Source organism: Selaginella moellendorffii, unplaced genomic scaffold, assembly GCF_000143415.4.
Source record: "Selaginella moellendorffii unplaced genomic scaffold, v1.0 SELMOscaffold_33, whole genome shotgun sequence".
In the NCBI taxonomy this organism is placed as follows: Eukaryota; Viridiplantae; Streptophyta; class Lycopodiopsida; order Selaginellales; family Selaginellaceae; genus Selaginella; species Selaginella moellendorffii.
The window spans coordinates 1168013-1191191 of NW_003314294.1; the positions used below are offsets into that span (position 1 = coordinate 1168013).

Below are 23179 nucleotides of genomic sequence, written 5' to 3' on the forward strand. Positions count from 1 at the left end.
GAATGGAGGAACTTTATCTCGTGCTTCGGTGAGCGTGGGACCAAACGGCACGGTGATAGGAGCGTCCAAGCGCAGGATAAACATTCGTGGCACGAGAGTAAGCTGGCAGAAACTCTTTTTTTGGTCACTTTTCTAACGTAACGCTTGCTCTGGTGTCTTTGCAGTACTCGCTGCCTCTGCCGAAGGGCGGCAGGGAAGGCGCTGCTCAAAATCCCATTTTGAGAGAGGATCAGTTGCCTCACAGGATCCTCCATCCCAAGAAATCGTCAAAAGCACCAGATGATGTAAGTCTCTAGCCAGATCGATCTGGTTTTGTCTTTCTGATAGCGGTGAGTGAACTAAACATCGTTGCTGGCTTTTTCTACAGGATCTGGACTACATCTCTTCCTTTGACGACGTGCTCCGGCCCAGGGGCAAAGAATCCTTCCAAAGCTCCGCAGCATCAATGAGAAATCTGGCCTCCCAGTTCTCCGGACGAAGGAATCCAAACGATTTGCACTACTCGAAGCACCGACGTCGATGAAAAGAGAAAGAAGAAGAAGAGATGGAAAAAAAAAACTTTTTCTCCTTTCTTTGTCGAGGTTTGGTCGTTTGTATCAGACAGTTATGATTTCTGTTAACGCCAACGGTCTTGACAGGTGGACGGTAGAGATCTCGCCGCGTGGGTGGCGGAGCTCGTTGGAAATGTGACTAGGCAGTGAAGGAAGGGAGCGTTCTTTTTAGGGTTCTTCCTTGACGGCCACGCAATCCACGCGAGCGCGATGGCGGGCGACGCCATCTCGCTCTAGCATCCAGGGGGGTCCATCTTTTGGATCCAATGTCGAGGAAGCAGCGGGATCCAGAGTCGCGGCAAAAAGACAGTGGCAGCTACTGCTGGAATTGGAAGAAGTGCAGCGCAGTCGCCTCTCCAGCTCTCGCCATCGCATTCGCCTGCTCCCTCGTCTATCTCCTCGTCCTGATCTTCGCAAGAAAGCCCTCTTGCCTCTTACATTCTTCCCGTTCCTCTTCTTTCTCCTCCTCCATCGCTTCTTCCACTTCCTCCTCTTTGCCCAAGCCCACTACTTTCTCCTTCGTGGACGTGGAGACTAGGCCAATCGAGGACGAAGACGACGATGATAGCAGCGATCCAGCGGGCAAAATGGCGAGCTTGGGAAACATCGTGTTTGGGATCGCCGCCACTGCCCGGCTATGGGATCGGCGTAAATCCTACGTCAAGCTCTGGTGGCGGCCCAACGAGATGCGCGGATTCGTGTGGTTGGACGAGGCGATCCAGAACTACTCGAGCGGCGCCCTCCCGCCTTCCAGGATTTCGGGCAGCACTGCGGGGTTTCGCTACACGCACCGCGGCGGGCGGCGGGCGGCCATCCGGATATCGCGCATCGTGTCGGAGACATTCCGTGTCGGGTTGCCGGATGTCCACTGGTTCGTCATGGGCGATGATGACACGATCTTTGTCCCGGACAACCTGGTCAAGGTGCTGGCCAAGTATGATCATCGCAAGTTCTACTACATTGGCGCCAGCTCCGAGAGCCACCACCAGAATCTCATGTTCTCCTACGGCATGGCGTATGGCGGCGGGGGATTTGCTATAAGCTATGCTCTCGCCAGCGCTCTCGAGCAGCGCCACGACGAGTGCCTGGAGCGGTATCCTTTTCTCTACGGCAGCGACGATCGCATCCACGCTTGTATGTCGGAGCTCGGCGTTCCACTGACGAAGGAGCTCGGCTTCCACCAGGTAAAAATCCGATTTTTAGTTCAAGGATCTTGTTTTGATCTCCTCCTCTTGCAGCTGGATGTCCATGGCGATGTCTCGGGACTGCTCTCGGCTCATCCGATCGCTCCCTTCATAAGCATGCATCACCTGGACGTCATCCATCCCATTTTTCCAGGCGTGGGCCAGGCAGCGGCGCTTCGCCACCTCTCCAAGGCGGTCGACATCGACCCGGCCGGGATCTTCCAGCAGTCGATATGCTACGACCGCCAACGCTCCTGGTCGATCTCGGTCTCGTTTGGCTACATGGTGAAAGTGATCCGAGGCGGCCTCAAAGCTCCCAGGGACTTGGAGACCCCGACCCGGACGTTCATGAGCTGGAACCGGAGATTCGACGAGGACGGCTATTCTTTTACGAGCTTGCCTCCTCCAAAGTCGCCCTGCGACGTTCCGCTCGTCTTCCACATGAAGGAGGTGGCGTACGCGAGCCGAGATGGGATGAGCGTGAGTAACTACACTCAGACAAGGACGAAGAAGCACGGCGGTGACTGCCCTTCCAAGTCGGCCGAGGAACTCCGGTGGATTCAAGTCCTCAAGGAGCGCACCAAGGATTCCTGGTTTGTGGTAATTGAAGTTTGTGCTCTCCCACTTTCTATCTCTTTCTCACGGAAAGCGTTTTCGTGTATAGGCTCCGAGAAGACAGTGTTGCCAGATCATGAGTGTCGCCTCGCACAGCATGCGGCTACTGGTAAGAGACTGTAGAGACGGAGAACTCATCCTTTGACAAGTTCAAGATCTTTCGAAGCTCTGGCTGCTCTCACTGTTCGAGAATGTGATCACGTCGGCCGCTGCTCAACGACACCATAGACACCACAGGGCTTTCCTGTCTGGAAAGCCCAGTGATCGTGGTTCGTTGCGAGAAGCTCGAATCAGGGGAGGAAACGTAGCGAACCTCTCGCGAGAGCAGCCAGACGCTATTTCTTTTGGACGAGCCTCCATATCATTTCCCTCATTCGCCTCCACACGAGGGTTAACTTCGGAGAAAAGATTGATAAATTTCGAACTTAACATCTAGAACAAAATGTTTATAATTAGTTTAGAGAAATAACTAATAATTTACTAAAGTTATAAACTTCCATAATTAACTCTTATTTATTTTCAATTAATATATTACTTCTTAATCATCACGGAAATATTCTAGGCATGATTTAAAAATATCAAATTCCATTGCCAATGTAATCTTAGATTAAACTGATATAATGTTGACTATTTGAGACATACACGAAACTCTTCTCTCGAGCACACGAGCGGTCCTGTCCATCTCTCCCAATTCACACAGCTTCTCTATCAGCTTGACAAAGGCTGGATTCGGCCCACCGCTTGAGTAACTTGGAGCATCACCATGAACGCGTGCTCGATCTGTCCAGCGCTGCAAAGCCCCTGGATCAAAACGCTGTAAGTGGTCGAGTCCGGAAGGCTGCCCTCGGCGATCATCTCTCCGCCTTGTCCATCCTGCCGAGCTTGCAAAACCCCTCCACAAGGCTGTTGTAAGTCGCAGTGTTTGCTCGGCACCCCTCCTCCGCCATCACCGTGAGAATCTGGAAGCCAGATCCATCTCACCGGTTTTGCAAAGTCCGCGACGTAGGCATTGCACACTAGGAGATTGGGAGTGTAGCCACATACCACCAGCTGCTCCAGGAACGCTCGAGCTTCCACCATTCTCCCAATCTCCCCATCCCCGCAAACTTCTGGACCATGATGCTGTTAAGTCACGAAGTTTGGCTTGCACTTGCTGCGCGCCAACGTTTCCAGGAGCTTGGCGGCGCTGTCCATCTGATCGGTGTTGCAGAACAGCTCCAGCAGCGCGTTGAAGGTGACGATGGTTGGGCAGAATCCCATCTCCGATGCCGAGCGCTTCCTCGGGCCGTGCCGCCTTGCAGAAGGCGTGGAGGATCAAGTTGAGCGTCAGAATGTTGGGCTCGATGTTCCTGAGAAGCATTGTCTCCATCACCTTGCATGCCTCGTCCGGCCTCCCGCATTTGCAGAGAAACTCCACCACCGGATTGAAAGTCACAGCCGTCAGAGCAAAACCAGCGCTCTCATGAGCTCGAAAGCCTCCTCGAGCAGGCCAGCTTTGCCAAGGCCCGTGGCCATCGCGTTGTAAGTCACCCGGTATGGGGCCACGCCTCGCTTGGCCATGGCCTGGAGCTCTTCACGGGCCTCCTGGATCCTCCCGGAGCTACACAGCGCATCGATGAGTGTAGGAGACGCTGTTGGGCTTGCAACCCATCTCTTGGCCTCGTCCACAAGCCCAGCCTCTGGAGAAACCTGAGGTTGTGGAGAACGACCAAGCTCCCAGGGCTCATCCCTGTACCCTTAAACTCCTCCACAAGCCACTTTGCCTTGTGAACTCCCCGGCAAGGCAGTGGCCGTGGACAAGAGTTCCATACGTGAATTCGCTGTGCACGAACTCCTCCAGCATCTATCTCACTTGGGGCTTGTAGCAAGCTTCTCTGGTCAGCCACTGGAAGAACGCGAGTGCAGTGTCTGGATCTTTCGTTTTTTGCAAGATCTTGCACACTGCAATGTGGCTGGAGTAAAGGCCCTAGAATGCAGCAAGACTCTCCACCAGAATCCCTTCTGGAAGCCTCGATTCCAGAAGCTTGCAAATCTCTGTCACGATTCCTCGTCCAGTGCCGCAATGTTGACTGGAGGATCGAGCTCGTCAGGCTGCGTCTTCCTCCTGTATTGAGATTTCTTACCTGGCCCCTGGCATGAAAATATTTGCTCCTTGGCAGCAGTGGCACTGGCATTCTTCCGGAAGCTCACATTTTGCCGGACGGCCTGCGCGCTGCAAGAAATCGGAGCCAAAGATGTCGAGGATGAGCTCGCGATCGCCACCGGAATGGCGCCGGCTAGCAGCGCCATGGCACATTCCTCGCTAGGTTCTTCCCTGGCTAGGGTTTTCGGGATCGCATGGCGGCATTTGTCTGTTCTTCCCCAATCCTGCTCTACAATCCCCCGATTCGTCCACACCAGCGATCCAGCATCGTCACGAGAACCTTACGAACCGATGGCGCCAATAGCAGCAACGGATTCAGCGAGGATCCAGTGAGCGGCAATAATCCCATCTCCACTCGTCTCGGGCAGCTACTGGAAGCGAGAAGGATCGATCTGCTGGAGCGATTCCGGGAGATCCGACGCAATTTGCCGCTCAAAGTGTTCTTGCTGCTGCTGGGATTCTACTCGGCCAACGCCCTGGCCACGGTGCTGGGGCAAACAGGGGACTGGGACATGCTGGTGGCCGCGATCATCGTGGCTGTGATCGAAGGCATTGGATTTCTCATGTATAAGATGCCGCCCGTGACGGAGAAGCTGCGATTCCTGGTGAGAATGCTCAATTACTGGAAAGCCGGCCTCTCCTTTGGCCTCTTCGTCGATGCATTCAAGGTTGGAAGCTAAGAACCCTAAAAACAGAGGGGTACTTCCTGGAATTCGAACCGGTGACCTTTGTGCTATTTATATTAATAGCAAACTCCAGTAACCAAGAAAGATGGGATGATCGTTCTCCTTGTTCTAGCGTATGGAGTTCTTCTTTTGTACGCTGTGACCGTCCATCTCACCGTGAGGCACTACGTGAATTTCAACTCAAGAGCACGATCGCATACGATCAAACAAGACGTGGATCGCGATTTTGGAGCTACCAATCTCACGAACATTGTGTTTGGGATCAGCTCCAACGCCGCGATGTGGGATTTGCGCAAAGAACTCGTCAAGGCATGGTGGAGGCCGGAGGATCGAATGAGAGGCTTCGTTTGGCTGGACGAAACAGTGAATTTCACTCTAGCAGACCAGGACACGCTACCCGAGGTCAAAGTTTCCAGTGACACCTCCAAGTTTCGATACACGTATGGAAGATCACCATCGAATAGAGGGACCACATCCGAATAGCGAGGATTGTCTCGGAGATGTTTCGTCTAGGGCTCGCTGGTTCGTCATGGGCGACGATGATACGGTGTTTGTCCCCGGAAACTTGGCCAAAGTTCTCGCAAAGTACGACCACCGGCAGCCGTACTACATTGGATCAATCTCCGAGAGCCACTTCCAAAATGTGGATGGATTCTCGACAAACATGACGGAGGCGCCGGATTCGCGATAAGCTACGCGCTCGAGGAGCTTGACAAGGTCTTGGACGATTGCCTGGAGAGATACCATGGATTGTATAGTGCGGACGCTCGGATCCACGCCTGTGTGGCGGAATTGGGCGTGCCGCTCAAGGTGGAGCGTGGATTCCACCAGTTTGACGTGCTGGACGACGCCTCTGGATTGCTCTCCTCGCACCCTTTGACGCCGCTCGTTTCGCTCCACCACATCGAGCTCCTGTATCCATTCTTCCCAAGGATGGGGAGGATCGAGAGCGTCAAGCATCTGGTCGGGAGCGCGCAGGTGGATCCCATGGGCTTGCTCCAGCAATCCTTCTGCTACGATCCCGATCGGGACTGGACGATCAAAGTGTCTTGGGTAGAGAAGGATTTGGAGCTTCCCGTGAGAACATTCTCTGGGTGGCACGGCGACCGTGATCGCGTGGGAATCGCCTTCACGACGAGAGAGAACCCGTGTGACCGGCCGGTCAACGGGGCTGGAAGGCGGGAAGTCAAGCAGCATCTATGCGCGGGAAGAGAGGACGGTGAAAGTGTTTACGCTCGGAGAAGGATTTATCCATAGTGAAAGCTACGGATAGAGGTAAAGTTAACTTTACTTTTTAATCCCCAGTAAAGTTTAGTTTTACCAGGCACCTAGGAGGCAACTCTGTACCATACACAAGCACGGGACAACAATGGAGTTGGGAGTAGAGAATTGATATTTTGGAATGCAACGGAGGTTCTAGCGCTATGGATTTTGATATTGAAGTTTCGCGCGATTGATCGCTGGTAGGGAGGGTAAGAGCACAATCTATCACTGGTAGGGAGGGGATTTATAGGCGATGGATCGCTTAGCCACACTGCTTGGATCCCCTTGCCACAATGTTTCTAGATCTCAACTACTTTTGACAAGTTTTTTTCTTTTTGAATCTTAGGTTTACTAAAATGTTTAAAGCTGCCACTTAGGAGGTGGATGGGGAAGTTGAACGGCAGATTGCTGTGGTTGAGCGCCGAATTAGTGCGGTTGAGGGGCAACTCGAGCAACCAAATGATCCCGAGAAGGAGAAGCAGCTGTTCGAAAAGGAGAAGCAGCTGCGCAAGGAGAAGCAGCAGCTGCGCGACAAGGAGCTCCTCTTATTGAGGTCCAAGAGGAAGTCCCAGGGTAAGATGCTACTTCCTTTGTTGGATGTTTCCTTTGCCCTGCACTTGTCTCACTTGTCCATTGGCTATGGCTGCAGCCATGGCGGATCATTTGATTGCGGCTTGTGGCGCTGTAGTTTCTTGAACAGCACCTTGTTGTGGTTGGCTGTTTTGTCTTAAGCTGGAGTCTGTGTACACAGATTGTCATTCTTTACTGTGCTGCCTGCATGCGTTGTAACCGGTTTCTTGGTTTTGCTTACAGAAACAGACGTTCATGTTCATAAGCGGCTTCGTCCTAGCATGCCTTTCCTGGTACCGAGAAATTTTTCACATGCGCTTCCTTTCAAGGGGAGAGACACAGAAATGGCTACAGTTGTAGGGCATGTGGATAAGTATTACAACTCCATTTGCTTTGCAAGTGGGGTTATCCAGCATGCTAGCATGCTGTTTGTAATATTTGAAGGCCTTAGTGGAGTTGGAAAAACTAGATGCTTGATGGAGATTCACAGGAATGTGGAGGGCTATTTATGAAGCGACACAAAGCTCAAGGAACTGTATTTGGCTAAGATGGTCACCCAACTCTTTATCAACTTCAATTGCACTACTGTAGCAAGCCACATTATGTCACTCCCTTCTTTGCAAAAGCTGTGAAAGACAAGGGTGGAAGAGTAGTAGGCAACATGTTTATGAGGGCATGTTTACTAGCAGAGGGTATCTTTGGTCAGGCTTTTGTGGAACTGGATGATCGAACTCAACAATGGATACTGTATGGCAAAGAGCCCATGACTGTATTGGCAAATATCATCAGGGTGGCACTTGGGTTGCCGCTGTGCCAGCGGATTTTCGTGTACCTTTTGATGGATGACCTGCATGCCGTAACTAAAGACATGAGCGCGGAAACAGCATGCTCATTCGTGCATGGAATGTGGGATTACCTTGGCACCTTCATGTCCAATGACTTTGGACCGGCTCCATATCAAACTTGCCAAATGGTGATACTGCCGGTTGCCGCTGCCACTTTGGTGCCATCCTGTGGATGCTTTGGCCTGTCAGACTGGCTGGCCTGCCAGATCAAACTAGAGCCCCTCAGTGAGGTCTCAGCAATAGACGTTCTGAAGGAGGCAATACAGACTAGTCGGCTCACCGAATGCCTGCCAGTCATCCGCAACATTATACGCGATGTGAGCTACCTGCCCCGGCTCTTGCAGTATATATATGAAGCTTGGAAGCTAAGACCCGACTTGGATAGCACAGACTTGCGTGATCTTGATGGCCACTTACGCAGATGTTTGGAGTTGAAGCTGAGCATGTGGACGCACGAGATCCTGGCAATAAGCAATACCAATGCAGTGAGACGAATGGTGAGGTTGTGCTTGACGGGCGACGCCACAGACATGGGGTTTATGGAGACAAAGGAGTGCACGTATGGCTACGTTACCTGGAAGCGGTGTGGAAGCAGCGGATATACATTCCATTCGCCAGGCTTGTTGCTGGTAGGGCTTGCCAAGGAACTGAGGGTGCATCGATATCTCATTCTTTCGGATATTAGCACGTTGGCTGCCTCTTTTGGACATGATTCACACACGAATGAGGCTTCATGCAGGAAGTGAATGCCTTCTTTCAGATATCTTCCACAGAGCATGTGGCTCGAATAAGGCAATGACAGTGAAGATGCAGATCGCATCTAAGATCGTTTTTAGGGAGGAAGCTGCACAGTTTTACATGTCGAACAGGAGTAAAAACGGCTTCAAGCACTTGGGTGATGAAGGCATGGTGCTCCAATGTGGTACTGACTTTTGGCGTCCATTTGGCAACAGTGAACAATCTGTGATTACAAAAATGTACACGAACTCTTTGGGCATTGACATGAGGGTGTTTGCAAGACATGGAGGTACGCTTTTGCAACATGATGGGGCTGATTTTGTTTCTTTTGCAGACAGCGAAATTGAAATATGGGCCCAGGCGAAAGGCAGGACGTCCCCTCTAGGCTAGAGCTAAGTAATTGAGTGCATTAAAGCGTGCTTCCAAGAATGTTTCAACCTCGAATCAGGTGTGAAGAAGTTTTGTGTGGTCTTTAGTCTGCACAGTTTCACATTTGAGAAAGTGGATCTCTATACTCTTTTCAAGGTAAGCCAGGCTTCATTTCTGTTATGAAACTAACTATTGACCTTCAGGAGGAGGGGATCAGAATGGGAGACACAGCCAAGTTCAGCAAGATGTATGAACACACTCTCCTCGTTGATTGAACTGGCTTGAATGTTTTCATGCCGGATGTCATGCAGCGACACTATAATTATTAAGACTACAAGGAGCATCATTTTATTCCACCGGAGAAAACAGAAGGGTTAAAGGAATCTTGTGATTTAGAGAGTTTTGAATCATAGTTTGTAAGTTCTTTGACTTTATCCTTTTATTATTATTTTCCTTCCGATTAAAAGGTGGTTGTTGATCGTTTGTGCCAAAGATTTTGTTCTCCTTGGCTTCTTATGTTCTTGTCCATGGACCATACACTATAGTCGTTGTCTTCATCATAGTTTACAGATTTTCAAAGGAGAAAGAAAAATCTAAACTAGTTAGTCACAGCTCTTGATCATGAGCTGCATTCCCAACCCTGGCTTGAGGGCAATGGAAGAAACTGGCTAGTGTTTATAGTGGGGCAAGAGACCCAAGTGATAATGCTAGAGAATCATGGCTAAAATAAGCTTGGCCTCCAGCTTGAGTAGTGATCCTTGGATTATTTTTCTTGTATCTCACTAGGTGAGAGGGTGTCCATGAACAATTTTATGAGGTGTGAGTGTATGGAATATGAAAATGAAATACATCTTAGAGAAAGAATGACTTTTAGCCTAAGAATTTAAATTTTCAAGACTCAACTAACATCCTTTTACTTACAACTTTATATGGGTTTACACTAACATAAATTTTCATGACCTAATAGTATGCCTAACATCAAACTTCATGATATATTTCTAACATCTAACACCAACATCTGCAAAATGCAAATGAATACCCAAAATTTAATCACGAATATTATATCTTTGGATATCTATATTGCACTAACACTTTTCTTGAGTCACCTTCAAGATTCAATTTAATGCTAAAATACTAACAAGAAAAATGACATGAAAATCAATTAGTTTTCATATCTTATACATCTTTGATCTCTGAAAGGAAAATTGTGTTGTTTCATTAATTTTTCACAATTGTTGAAGTTTTTTTTCAGTGTTAGGGAAATCTTTCTTGAGTTTGTTAAGTCTTGAGTGTTAAGAATTTTTCTTAAGTATCAAGAAATTTTTATGATTGTTGAAACCTTTGAATCTTCATCCTGAATTTGGTTGTAATTCCTTCAAGTTTGTAGAAGAATTATGGAATGATGAAGAGGTAAATGTTTTATTTTGTATATCATCCCAAACAAAGCAAAAGAAGAAACTTTAGGTGTATGCCTAAGCTTAAGTATTTAAAGATAACTTAGGTGAGAAATAATTAGGAACGGTTATAAAATTATATAGTATATAAATAACATTTAAACGTGTTGAAAAACAACCCCTACTCACTATTGTATGTATTTGTATTGAATTAATTATTTTTTCTCTCATCTATAATTGTTTGTATAAAGTAGAGTTGAGAAATGACATATACTTATTTTTACTCATGCTTTTGGGGTTCGAGGCTAAATTCTTTTCTTCTCATTCTTCTTCTCTTTTTCTATGTTCTTGTCTTTGTTTGTTTAGCACTATTTTCCAAGTAGGGGCAAGAATGCAAGTATAGGCAGAAAAAGCTATACTCACTTTTAGCAACCATAGTGGGATGAGCTATCACTTTTTGGCTTGAAAAATAGTCGAAAGAAAATCGTTTGTGAATTCTAAATATGTTTAATAGTAGGAATCACAAGTACATCTCTTCAGTGATTGCAAAAACCTTGAGCTTAAACAACATTGAATGAAAGAGCTCTTTATGCGATTGCAATGGTTTAATGCCCAAACAATGCAAGAAAAAATAATTTTTCAACTGTTACTAAAGTCAAAGAGCATAGGATGAGTTTGAAATTGGAATTTGGCATATATTGCTAAACAATTCAAATTCAAATTGTTTTGCCATCAATTTCTTAAAAAAAGTCTAAAAGAAGAAGGAATGAAGTTTGTTTGATGTGGAAAACACGTATATACAAGCAGAAAAATTGAGCACTTGTAACTCTTATTTTTTACTCCAACTTAAAGAGAGCTAGAGTTAGCCTTAATGAAGAAAAAATTAGGGAATTATTAACCCAAATTTTATGAGGCTTTGATAGAGGCAAAATCACAATTAAAACATTGTGATATTTCAAGGCTTTGATTTAAGTTTCTTCAGCTTAGATTACTACTCAGACACGATTTGAGAGTAGACTTATCCTACATTTAAGTCTTTTATGCATATTACAAGAGCCTATAAAACTCGAACAAAATTCACAAGTCAAAAATTCAGAAAAAATTATCACAAACTACTCTAACCGTTCAAACCGCTTTAACCATTTGAACCGCTTTACATATAGTACACATAAGCAAATTAATTAAAACTTAAAAATTTGTCATACAAGTTTGAGTAAAGACTTGTATTGGCTATAACCACTTGTTAATGAGCTAAAGAGAAATTTGCCTTGAAAAGTAATTTTTGTTTAGATCTGAAGTAATGTTTTCCACAAATTAGCTATCACATATTTGAAAAGCTATATAATGTCATTCCAGAAGCACATTGATCTAAAATAGGTTATCATGTGTTAGACAATTTGACCCTTTTATTGATTTCACAAGACAATTTTACAAATTGGTTTTCATGCCCCATTCAAAATAGTCCCTAGTATTGATCCAATTTGTCTAAAATTTGCCAAGAGCAATAGACCATTCTTTCTAATTTCATACTTGTAAAGGCAAGGTTAGTTATAAGTCAAAGGCTAAGACCCATTGTGAAATAGACAAGTTACTCTAGAATTGGTTATATAGTGCATATGGTTTTGACCCTTTATCCTATAGTGATTTACCATAGGATAACACCATGAAGCGGAATCTAAACCCTCTTTATGCCACATGTCCAAAAGACAGTGGTGTGGAACCTGAGGTTCAGGGCCTTAAGCCACTGAACGAAGGAACGGTGCCAAGCTCCCAAGTATGGAACTAAGGAGTGATGGAACCGGTCCATAGAGCAATTCCTGAGCATATAGCCCAAGGAGCAAAGGGATAAAAGCCCGAAGCGACTTAGAATAGTTCTAGAGCAACTAACATTCTATTGCTAGGACTAGCACGCAAAACAGAGCCAAATGGAGTCTGGTGATATTTTGGCATACTGGTGGCCTAACGTAAGGACATGGGTACTCCACTAGTTAGCATGGAATGGAACTTGGGTTTAGACCTAAGCCGAATGCAAAACAAAGACAGACACGCTATCCCTACTATACATTTGGAACCTCTCACAACCCCCCCCTCCCCCCCCCTGAGGAACATATGCTTTGGGCTTTCACCCCAAGCCTCCCTTGGGGCTTGGGGTATCAAGAGTTAGTCTTTGGGACAAGTTTAAAACTTATTAAATATGGAATGTTTTTAGATTATGAATTTGGACATGGGACGAACACCATTGTGTTCAAGTTAATCTCTACATTCCATAAATATGCCAAATGAGTAAATTTAGACACTTTCCATAAATAGCATATGGGACCGAAGTTTAGCAGACACGGTAAGCTATTATCTAGTGAATATTTAGGGACCAATCTCAATATTGCGGGGGTTCCTAACACTAGCAAGTGCAAGTCAATGAATGAGTTTCTCTAACCAAGTCAAGTATGTTTGACTAAATAGACACTTAGGAATTCCTTCTTTATGCTCATCTAGTCAAGTGCATATGCGAAGACCAGTTTCTCAACTAGCTTAGACGAAGGCTGATAACGGGTCCAGCAATACTAATCTCCTGCTATCATGGCAGTAAGGAAAGAATATCCAAAAGGACTAGCTGATAGGTAACTTTCGATACCCAAAGTCACTTTCGCGACAGGCTATTATATATTAGAAATTTTGCACTAAATTAGTCTTAATTACACTAGATATAGCCAGAAAAGAAATGTCCTCCTGAAGAGATTGAGGATTGATGACTCTTCACTATTCTGATACAAGTTGAATAGGGAAATTGAGGTAGATAAAATCAGAATGTTTACTAACAATATACCACATGTATCAGAAGATACATTTTACTTATAGACCCAGATAGAAGTTGATTGATCCCCACTCTATGTAACTAGGCAAAAGTATAAGAAAGCAAAAACTAAACTATTTTATATGTCTAACTAGTCCAACAAATGATAGATTTAATGAAATTGCTTAAATAATTTGATGAACTATTGAGTGAAATATTTGACAATATTTTGTTTAAGGTATATAGAAGTCTGACCTTTGGTACCTTTATTATTGTTAAAGAATGTGTGATAATACACTTAGATTACTTTGTATGTACATAGAATAAGCAAGACTTATATTTGTAAAGTTACCTATACAAAAAGAAAATAGTGCAAGAATTCTTCCTAGATAGAGAGATAGTTTGCCTATCCGTGTTAGATGCAAATTCTAAGTATTATAACCTACCTTCTAGACAATTACTAGAATTTTATGCAATCTTAGGCAAAAAAATTATTGTGGGAATTTTAACGGTTCACAATAAAGTTTGGATACCCATATGCAAAAATACACTAGCTAATAAACATTGGATCAATTTTGAATAGGGATTGGTAAGTAACAAAATTTTATGAAGTAAAAATCTCTTAACGTGCACCACATCTGAGCAAGATAAATATGCAATAAAAAATAACATTTTATTACTCAAGAAATTTTAGTGACTCTTATATAAGAAGTATCTGTAAATTGGCCTATCAATCACTTTTAGAAGTAAGTACTTAATTTCCCAATTAATTTCGAAATGAGGCCAAATTTTCTCTAGAGGCTAAATGTATAAAGGGGAATACATTGCATATCAAAACTTTGTACCATTCACTTCATGAATAAAGTATAATAACTAGACTTGCTATAATAACAACACCAATAGACTTTGAAATATATAGGTATAGATAAATAATTGATCTTACCTATAAAGCTTTAAAGGGCATAATCCTTATGCATAAAATTGTCATTGTCTATATCAAATAAGGTAATAGATATACAATATTTCCCTCGCAATTTGATGAGTGAAAGAAAGTGTAAAAAAAAGTATTCATAAGATCTAAAATGAGATTACAAAGCATTTGCTTGTGATATTCATGATCTTAACCTCCCTTTAAAATAAATTAAATCATTACTCAACGAAGCTAAAGAAAAGCTTGAAAGAGAGCAAGTTAAAAACATATTAGATACACCTTAATGAATAGGAAATCAAAAATCCTAATACGACTTTTATGGTCATCCAAAATATGTGAATCTGTATGCTACTCCTCTTTGGCAACATCGGCACCCTCTAATTTAGCTAAAAGTAGTGGAACACAAAACAGCTAGTTAAATTTATAACCTTACCCTTTGATGATAATCTAGGTTCCTTTATGAACCAAATACCTATTTTGCCTATATTAGTTGTAAAATAGAGTATTTTCTATTGAATTGTATTGAGTATGATGGCAATTGTAAAAACAGCAATAGGCACTATCATTACATTTCCATCCTTTTCTAGAATCAAATGAGAAGACCCACAACTATATATTGAACAATACATAAAAACAATCAAGTTTAATCAAATAGATGGGTAGGAAAAGAATATTTTTCCCTTTATGCTAAAAAACAAAGCCAAAGATTGGTATAATGACAATGATGTTAAAAAGTTTCACACATTTGATGAGTAGAGAAAGTTTTTCCTTAAAGTTTTTTCTATGGAAACAAACTTAGGAGAAAACTATAATGAGTTGCAAAAGTTTCATTAAGAAAAATTTGAGACAATCGAGGAATATATAACTTAATTTAACAAGTGTTATAAACATTGTAAAAATTTAGTGTCAGGCAAAATGCACTTAAGCCTATACATATAAGGCCTTAAGAAAATTTATTGTGAACATAAGATAAAAAGAGTTTATGCAAATTTTGATAACTCAAAAAAAACCATATGTAGCGCACTTGAATTTGGAGCCAAACTCCAAGCCTGTTGCACTATGAATGAGGGTCCGGTACAATCCCACGAGCACTAGCTCCCCGTATCCAACACCTACATGCAAAATAGTGTCAGATAAAGTCTGGCACAATTTTGGCATATCGGTGGCCTAACGCGAGGAGGAGGGTACTCCACCGACTAGAGCAGCATGGAGCTTGGGCTTAGACTCAAGCCGGATGCAGAACAAGGAGCGACACAGCCCAGCGGGAGCCAAACTAATGTCTCAGGTGGTCAAATATGCATTCCAACCATTATCCCTACTATACATTTGGAAACCCCCACAGCCCCCCCCCCCCCCCTTGAGGGACACACACTTTGGGCTTTCACCCCAAGCCTCCCTTAGTACCAGGAGTTAGTCTCTAGGACAAGCTCGAAACTTACAAAATATGGAATGTCCTTAGATTGCGAATTTGGACATGGGACGAACACCATTGTGTTCAGGCCGACCTCTACATTCTGTAGATATGCCAAATGAGCGAATCTAAACACTTTCCATAAATAGCATATGGGACCAAAATGAGACCAACACTAAGGGCATGATAGCGAGGGTGTTTGGTAGACACGGTAAATTATCATTCAGCGATATTGAGGGACTAGTCTCAATATGCGGGGGTTCTTGATACTAGTAAGTGCAAGCCAATGACAAAAGCATTTTCAATGTTTTCAATTATGGTTTTTGATTTTTGCAGGACCAGCTTAGTAATCTATTTGCATCTCGTCATGTTTATAGCTAGCTTTCGTTTGTCCCCTTCGCTAGCCTGAGATACATCTGCTCGGCATCTGCCTCTTACAGCATTTGCCCAGAAAGGGCATCTTTCTTCACACAGCATTTGCCACATGTTTAGGGTTTAGGGTTTAGGGTTTAGCAATTCAGTAGCTTGATAAACATGCAAATACAGAACTTGATGCAAAATCCTATGATATGTCACAATGCCCCTAGGACCATAAATACATTTCAATAGAGAGGGTCCTTTCATTTCATAACTCATTACGTAAATCTTGGTGAAACCAGAGTTAGTGAAGTTAGTTTTTTGTGATCCCGCATCTGATTGTGATGTCCCTTTGCAGTGTCGATGGAAAGGTCAATGCACACCAAACTGTAAAATCTTGGAGCAAAATAACAGTCGGATCTATGGCAAATGCCCTTGAAACATTGTAAGGCTCGTGTGGTCTCATGTGGTGTCCGATCGAGATGTTTCTTTGCAGGGTCATCAAGAAAGACATTGTATACCATTCTGTAAAATCTAGTTGCGATCTAATGGTTGGATCTCCAGAAAACTCAAAAAAATTTCGCATGTGTCAGAATATTCTAGGAATATACTCCTATGTGCCCCTGAAAATGGCATGCGGCCCCATGCCATTCAAGAGATAACGCCAGATGACGCCGACCATTTTTTGGTGCATTTTTTGGGATTTTTTGTATACTATTCTTTATTTAGCTGAATATCTGGCATTTTTGGAAATACAAGATGCTTTGGAATATCCAATCATGCATGGTATAAATATAGTGAGGGTATTAAATGATATCCCAATCATGATCTTTCTTTTGGATTTCGCGTGCATGCAGTCCGAGGAATGATGACGTTGCGGATTTCTTTTGGATTTCACGTGTATGCATGCGCGCGGCGATCCAGAAATTAATGGTGGCGCCCAAATCCGAGGAATGATGACGTGGCGGGATTACCAACCGTCGTAACATTTCGCGCGTGTGAGGTTAGGTTTTGCATTTTGCTTCGTACTCGCGCTCGCATCGCGATCACGCTCACATTCGCGCTTATCTACCTTCTCTACAGGTTTCTCGTGTGCATCAGCGTCCACTCGCGCTTGCATCACACTCGCGCTCGCATCGCGCTCGTGTGCATCGGCGTCCACTTAAGGACACACCTAGTTTGTAACTTCGCCGCCAACTCCGCCGCCCACTCCGCCACCCACACGCAGCCCACTTGGTGTCCCGGGAGATTTCAGCGCCACTCTCAAACTGTAAGTGGCAGAGTAGCCTTGCTGCTACGATCCGCTGCACACACAGTGCACATTCGCCAGCGAGTCCGGCCTCGATTGTCACGCCTCCATTCAGCTTCAAATGGTAAGTCTTTTAGGCCAAGTAGAAAATGGCATGAGGCCACATGCCATTCAGTAGCAACATTGGCATGCACCGATTGGGCTCTCGAGTGCAGTCCGGTTACAGATGGCGTGTAGCCTCACGCCATCTTAGGATGCAGCCTCAAGACATCTAATGCAGTGGTGAATGGCGTGTGGCCTCACGTTATTTCCAGCTGCTAGCTTTTCATCTATCAGCTCTAATTGTTGTGCATTTCTGAACAGGCGAGGAATTGCGTTCTTCTTCTAGCCACTGTCAATGTGGATGCAGAGAAGGGGGAGGAGCTCACTAGTTGGACTTTCGGGATGGAAGGCGAGGATCTGAGGCTGTACAACACAGATGGTGGGAGAAAAGAATGCATGGGGATCCTCATCCAAGTGACAGACACTCCATGCAGTTCCATGCAAGAATATGGACTGGCACTTGTGGTAGAGACAGCGTCCGCCTTCAAGATCCACCTTGCACATCCTAGCAGCTTCTCGGAGGGGGGTAGCGGCTATGAGGAATTCCTAGAGGGAGCTAGGGAGAGGTTGTCCAGGAGGCCCACAATTTCAAAGACGCTACAGGTCTATGAAGATCACATGGAATCCACGGACCTCACCTACGGTGATGTTCAAAAACTATATTCCAACATTGAGCCATTGAGAGTGCCTCCAGTTCGTGAAGCGAAGGGGAAGGGGGTCGATCTGGAAACTACCCCGAAGCAGAAAAGGGTGGTCAAGCTCAAGCCGACGTCTGACTTTGCTGCTCCAAAAAAGAAGCTACTCGGTGATGCCATTGCCTTGGGTTCGAACACTACACCCACCAAAAAGAAGAGCCGCAAAGAGCAGAAAGAGCAAGAAGAGGCAGCAAAAATCGTCGCAGATAATAGTACTTGTTACTATTCCAACAAAGTATATACAATCGACGTGAGCCGTATCGACATCCAAAGCATACAACCACAGGCTAGTATCTGATGAGTGGGTGGAGAAACTGAAGCAGAAGATGCTGGCAAGTCCAGTAACACCCGACATCGCAGACGTGATCCCCTACTACCGAACAATGAAGGGCGAGACGAGGTTTCCAGACTTGATCAATAGGAAGGTGTTGGACGATCAGAACATCCGGTTCTATGCCGTCTCCGGGCAGCATTCTAGCTTGGCGATGCAAGAGATAGTTGTGGATATTATGGTGGGCGAGGAGGTGAAGAAAGTCTTCAAGACAAGAGTTGTCCGCCTGATAAAAGGCAACTCGCCCCTCCGATCTATCATATACATCTCCCACGCACAGAATGTCAAGCAAGAAACGTGCTACAAATCGGGTCTGCACGAGACATTGGCACGAACACAGAAGCTCTGGGTTGAACTGAAGAAGCCACAAAAACCAGGACAAGGACGTGCACTAGCAACTAGCGCTTGGCAGGTAAGCCTCGTTGCATGTGGCATAGCATGTGGCCTCACGCCATTTCCATTGCAGGAATTCTCGAGTCTTCTCTCGAAAACATTGGGGGTCAATGACACACTCAGCATCCATAACATTCTACTCGCGACAAAAGTTGTTTTTGACAAATGGGTAGATGTGCTGAGGAGGTACCATGACGGGGAGTTGCTAAACTCAATGGGTGTGGAGGACGGCCGGAAGCCCAATGATTTGAAGCTCAACGCCTTGCGTTTCTCGCGGTCTTTAGACGACGACGACCTTCTGACAGTGGCTAATGCTCTTCTACGTGGTGAGGTAGTCTTCAACAAGACCAAAATGACTCCCGGCCATATTGTGACATACGAGGACTTGTGCACGACTCTGAGAGCTCGTGCGCTATTGAAGGATTGGATCTTCGAGCAAGTGGCTGTGGAGAGGGTGAGCATTGACACCATGCAAGAGATGATGGAAGCGCTGGAGTTGTCAAATGAAGACATCGACGAGTACGTGAAGGGGGCCCCCAAGTTCATCGATCTACTGCGGGATGCCACGAAAAGTAAAGCTGAGAAGTTGGATCAGTATCCAAATTTCATTAAGAGGGATGTCGACCGCCGACTTCAGAAACAGCTCGACCCCGCAGCAGAGGCCTATCGAGAACCTTACCGGGTATACGTGAATTCGGATGAGGATCAAAGGTGGAGGAGCATCGTTTCCCGCGGAGATGAGCAGGTCAAGAACATCTTTTGTGTGATGGACTTCACAAACGAGGAGATCACTCATGCAGACGAAGTCAGCTCCATCATTGACTTAATGGTGGGACTTGCGGAGGTGGAATCTTCAGTCCACTATATGATCTACGACTCCGAATCCTATCACAAGTTCTGGAAAGCCTTGAACGAGGTGAAGGCTCGGTTGAAAGGCAAGGAGATGCGGGAGATCCATGGGATAATGGCTAAGAAGAAGATACCGACGAATGTCCTCACACTCGCCCTTGTTATTGGTCCTGCAGCAGAGTGGGACTGGAGTGACTTCCCAGCTTCGTTCGACAAGGCCGATCGAATTGATCTGAGGGAGGTCAATTTACCCGTGCCTGAGGAACTGAAGACGGCTATGGAGCTTTCGAATCCAAAGAAAGCTCCAGGTGCAGCATGGAAAATGCTCAGCTGGGTCTTCAACGCAATAGCGGGTGGGTCACCTGCTTCTGACTCCAAGGGCAAATGCATTGTCGAGTACAACTGCGGCGGACTATTCTTTCGAGCCGCACTACTCAAGGGTGTCCCGTGTGTTGCGGTGACAAACTCCATTGAAGAGGTGACTTCAATGGAGCATATAATTACAGTTGCCAAAGAAAAACAGTATCTTCTCTGCGAACCTGGTGAGTACGCACTTTAAGTTTAAATGTTATCTCACAAGCTCTGTATGCAAGAGCGTGGCCACCCCCAGATGCTGAAACGGCGTTAACAGCTACTGTTGAAGATACCCATGTTGGGCCGAGCTCACAACCTGCACAAGGTAAGGTCACGTGAGGCCTCACGCCATTTTGATTATAGATCATTGTGAATATTTAGACACGAGGACTGAAAAGCGCACTGGTGGCGCGTCGAAGAAGGACAAACAGACAAGCAATAGGAAAAAAGGAGGTACAAATTATATTTGCAATGGCGTGTGGTCTCATGCCATTCCTTGCAGGAGACACTTCTTCAAAGGCAAAACAGGCAAGCACCAGCCAAGCTCAAACTGACAGTGGTCATAAAAAGCGAAAGCATGTTGGACAGTCGTCGGGATCAGAGGCATTTGATTCGAAAAGGAAGAAGGGCAACGAAAAGATGATAGGTAATGCCTCGCGGTTATGGCGTGTGTGCTCATGCCATTCATTGCAGATCAAGGGCTGAGTGAAAGCAGCCAGTCACCACCTCCTGACTCAGATTCCTATGGCGGACTCCCCTTCCCTAATCTCAATGGAGAGGTACAATGGATGAGGGATACTTTTCAAGTCAGGGCCACGTTTTTCTCATCTCGTTGTCTTCAAAGGGTGCAAGAACGTGCAGAAACCATGTTAAGACAGTCGGGTGAGGATACGGTCCTAGGTCACGCACTAAAACAGGCTATGGATGTCTTGTATTTTGAGATGAAGACTCGGCCAGATGATTTTCCCAAGATGGTCCTGGAAGAACAAGCCATCCAGCTTGAGCGACCTATGGAAGAAATGCAGGAGGGGGATGAAGAGCCAGAGAAAGATAATGAGCAGGAAGAGCAGAAGGACGAAGAGGAGGACAAAGAAGAGGAGGATGAAGAAGAGGAGGACGAAGAGGACTTGGATGGTCCTCACAATGGTGACGATCACAATAACGACAACGACGACAATGACGACGATGGCCAGCCTGAGGTGGCCAAAGAGCAGCGGAGGAAGGTCATACAAGACAAACCATCAGGTAAATAATAGTACATCCATTCCTAACCTTTTACTATTTCTAACATTGTCCATGTAGGTTGCAAGCAAATGGTAAGTAGAGATTATTCAGTTGAATTAAGATACAAACTCTAGCCTTTAGTGTCGAGGAAGGATAGTGCCAAGCAAGGGTCGAAACGTATGTCCAATCCTTCAGAATCAGCAGTGCGCCCAAGTGATATCGGTCCTAGTTCCTCAATAGCAGTTGATGGTAAATACAGTATAGTCGATTCAATGTGCTAATGAGTTTGTTTTTAGTAGTCAGTAGAGAAGATACCATCTCAATCGAAGGGAGATATTTGGACATGCATATGGATCCGCTAGTGGACTCTACTTGCCTGCAAGAGTCATTAGAGCTGGTGGAGGCTACTATCCATATCAACGCCAAACAAGCTGACCACGCTCCACTTGATGCTGCCCATACCACTGAGTCAATCTTGTCCACATATTCAACTGACGGTGACCAGGCGCCATTGGACCCGCATGAGGCTGCCGAGCTGGTCGTATCCTCATTTCCAACGGACTCAACGTGTGCCCAATCGTCTGACTACACGCCGTTAGAACCTCCCTACACCGCCCCTGCTGCCTGTTCGGTCATGTCCACTTTGCCAACGGAGGCACCAGCTGAAATGGCGTGTGATCACACGCCATCGGAACCACCCCATGCCACTGTTGAGCTAGTTGTACCAGAGTCTACAGCTGAAATGGCATGTGCCCACACGCCATCAGATGCGATTGACCCCACATTGCAGAGGAGAGTATTTCCACCCTTCACGTTTCCTCGACCAAAACCCTCTCAACGACCATTGGGAGCACTATTCGCTAATATTGTAGATGGTAAAATTGACTTGTACCATTTTTTATGCTGACACATTTCATTTCAGAGTCACGGCGAAGGTACTGTATCGTTTTTTATCTGAACGGTGTCCTTTTCTCCCATGAGCGTGGCTCGTCCTCGAATGTCACTGCACCCTCCAAAGCCTGCGGTCGCAAGTTGGTCAAAAGAGACAGATTCACATTAATCACACGGGAGAAACTGCGGGATCTAATAATGACCATGCGACACTTAAAACAGAGGGCCGGGTTCAATTTGCAATTGGGAGTTTGGACATCCATGATGCGCCACAATGCATTAACGTTGCTACAGATGATGCACGATCAGACGCGAGTAATATTACCATTTGACTTTCTCCTAACGCAGGAGGATTGCTTGACTATGATCCATGTGAGGGGTAGCAAGCCCATCTTCATCAAGCCAGAGGCTATAGTGATGAACCGGACTGCTAGGTTAAGTGAAATCCTCATCATCGATGACTCGCCGATTAAAATTGCAGCGAACACGCACACATATGCAGTGCACCCCATCTCTTGCAGTATGGAAACTAGGGAGAAGAAACCGTATGTTCTGGGGGACCTTGCAAAACGGCTTGGAGCGATGGTGATAGAGAACCGGCCAGTCTAAGAGGTGGCTGCAGAAATCAACCAAATGGCAGATGAAACGGTATATCAGAAGCCATTTGATCGGACAGACACCAGTCATCATTTATAGCATGTATATTGTCTAGCCAAGCACTATCCGCATCTCCATAATCTGCTCAACCGGATGGGTTTTTCGACCACTGAACATGAGCGTGGACGTATTAGAGAAGAGATGGCATTACTATTGGGTTTAAATCCTGATAGTGTGGAGAGTGATGAAATTCTAAGATTATTGTATAGGCATTGGAGGCAAAAAATAACAGTCTGAGATGGCATGTATTTATTTATAAATGTAACTTATTATGGCATGGGGTTCCATGCCATTGTATTAATATTAAAAGACAATTCTTTGAGAGGATTTGCATTATACTAGAAGTGTTACAGCATGTTATTGGAAGTCTACGAAGTTGTTTTATTAATAAGGGGAAAGTAAAGATTGAATGGGGATTTGGGCTCCACCTAGACTCAGAGCAACTGAGCCAATATTAAAAGGATGGAAAGAAATTGGACGACGATGACAAGGAGAAGAGAGAGGTGAAGCAGTGGCAGGGGGAGGAGAAGTGATTGAGTAGACATTTCCTTGTTTAAAATAAAATGGCATGTGCCTCAATGCAGTT

At 45.3% G+C, this 23179-nt stretch overlaps 4 protein-coding genes across 5 annotated transcripts in view; 3 read left to right on the forward strand and 1 right to left on the reverse strand.

Moving 5' to 3' along the window:
* LOC9639039 (RNA-binding protein NOB1) overlaps nt 1-727 on the forward strand; it is a 1988-nt gene extending 1261 nt beyond the window's left edge. The window contains exons 3-6 of one of the 2 annotated variants that reach the window (XR_002993196.1): nt 1-97; nt 165-284; nt 368-581; nt 639-727. The exon at nt 1-97 is cut by the window's left edge and continues 72 nt beyond it. Coding sequence is in view for 1 of the 2 variants with exons in the window: in XM_002977077.2 (XP_002977123.2) it covers nt 1-97; nt 165-284; nt 368-523 (373 nt within the window). In the remaining variant the exon portion in view is untranslated. The other variant, XM_002977077.2, reaches the window with a different exon arrangement.
* A 73-nt stretch (nt 728-800) lies between these two features.
* Nucleotides 801-2835, forward strand: LOC9638764. Its single transcript, XM_002977078.2, has 3 exons — nt 801-1735; nt 1790-2335; nt 2400-2835. Exons 1-3 carry the CDS (start codon nt 818-820, stop codon nt 2493-2495), a joined length of 1560 nt encoding a protein of 519 aa, XP_002977124.1. The 5' UTR covers nt 801-817; the 3' UTR covers nt 2496-2835.
* A 98-nt stretch (nt 2836-2933) lies between these two features.
* LOC112348859 lies at nt 2934-4534 on the reverse strand. The gene is made up of 2 exons (XM_024682150.1): nt 4474-4534; nt 2934-4419 (listed from the first exon to the last, which is right to left on the reverse strand). Exons 1-2 carry the CDS (start codon nt 4522-4524, stop codon nt 3877-3879), a joined length of 594 nt encoding a protein of 197 aa, XP_024537918.1. The 5' UTR covers nt 4525-4534; the 3' UTR covers nt 2934-3876.
* Nucleotides 4535-4654: 120 nt separating this feature from the next.
* LOC9639040 (ycf20-like protein) lies at nt 4655-5340 on the forward strand. Its single transcript, XM_002977079.3, has one exon. The coding sequence runs from the start codon at nt 4688-4690 to the stop codon at nt 5171-5173; it is 486 nt and encodes a 161-aa protein (XP_002977125.2). The 5' UTR covers nt 4655-4687; the 3' UTR covers nt 5174-5340.
* The last annotated feature ends 17839 nt before the right edge of the window (nt 5341-23179 follow it).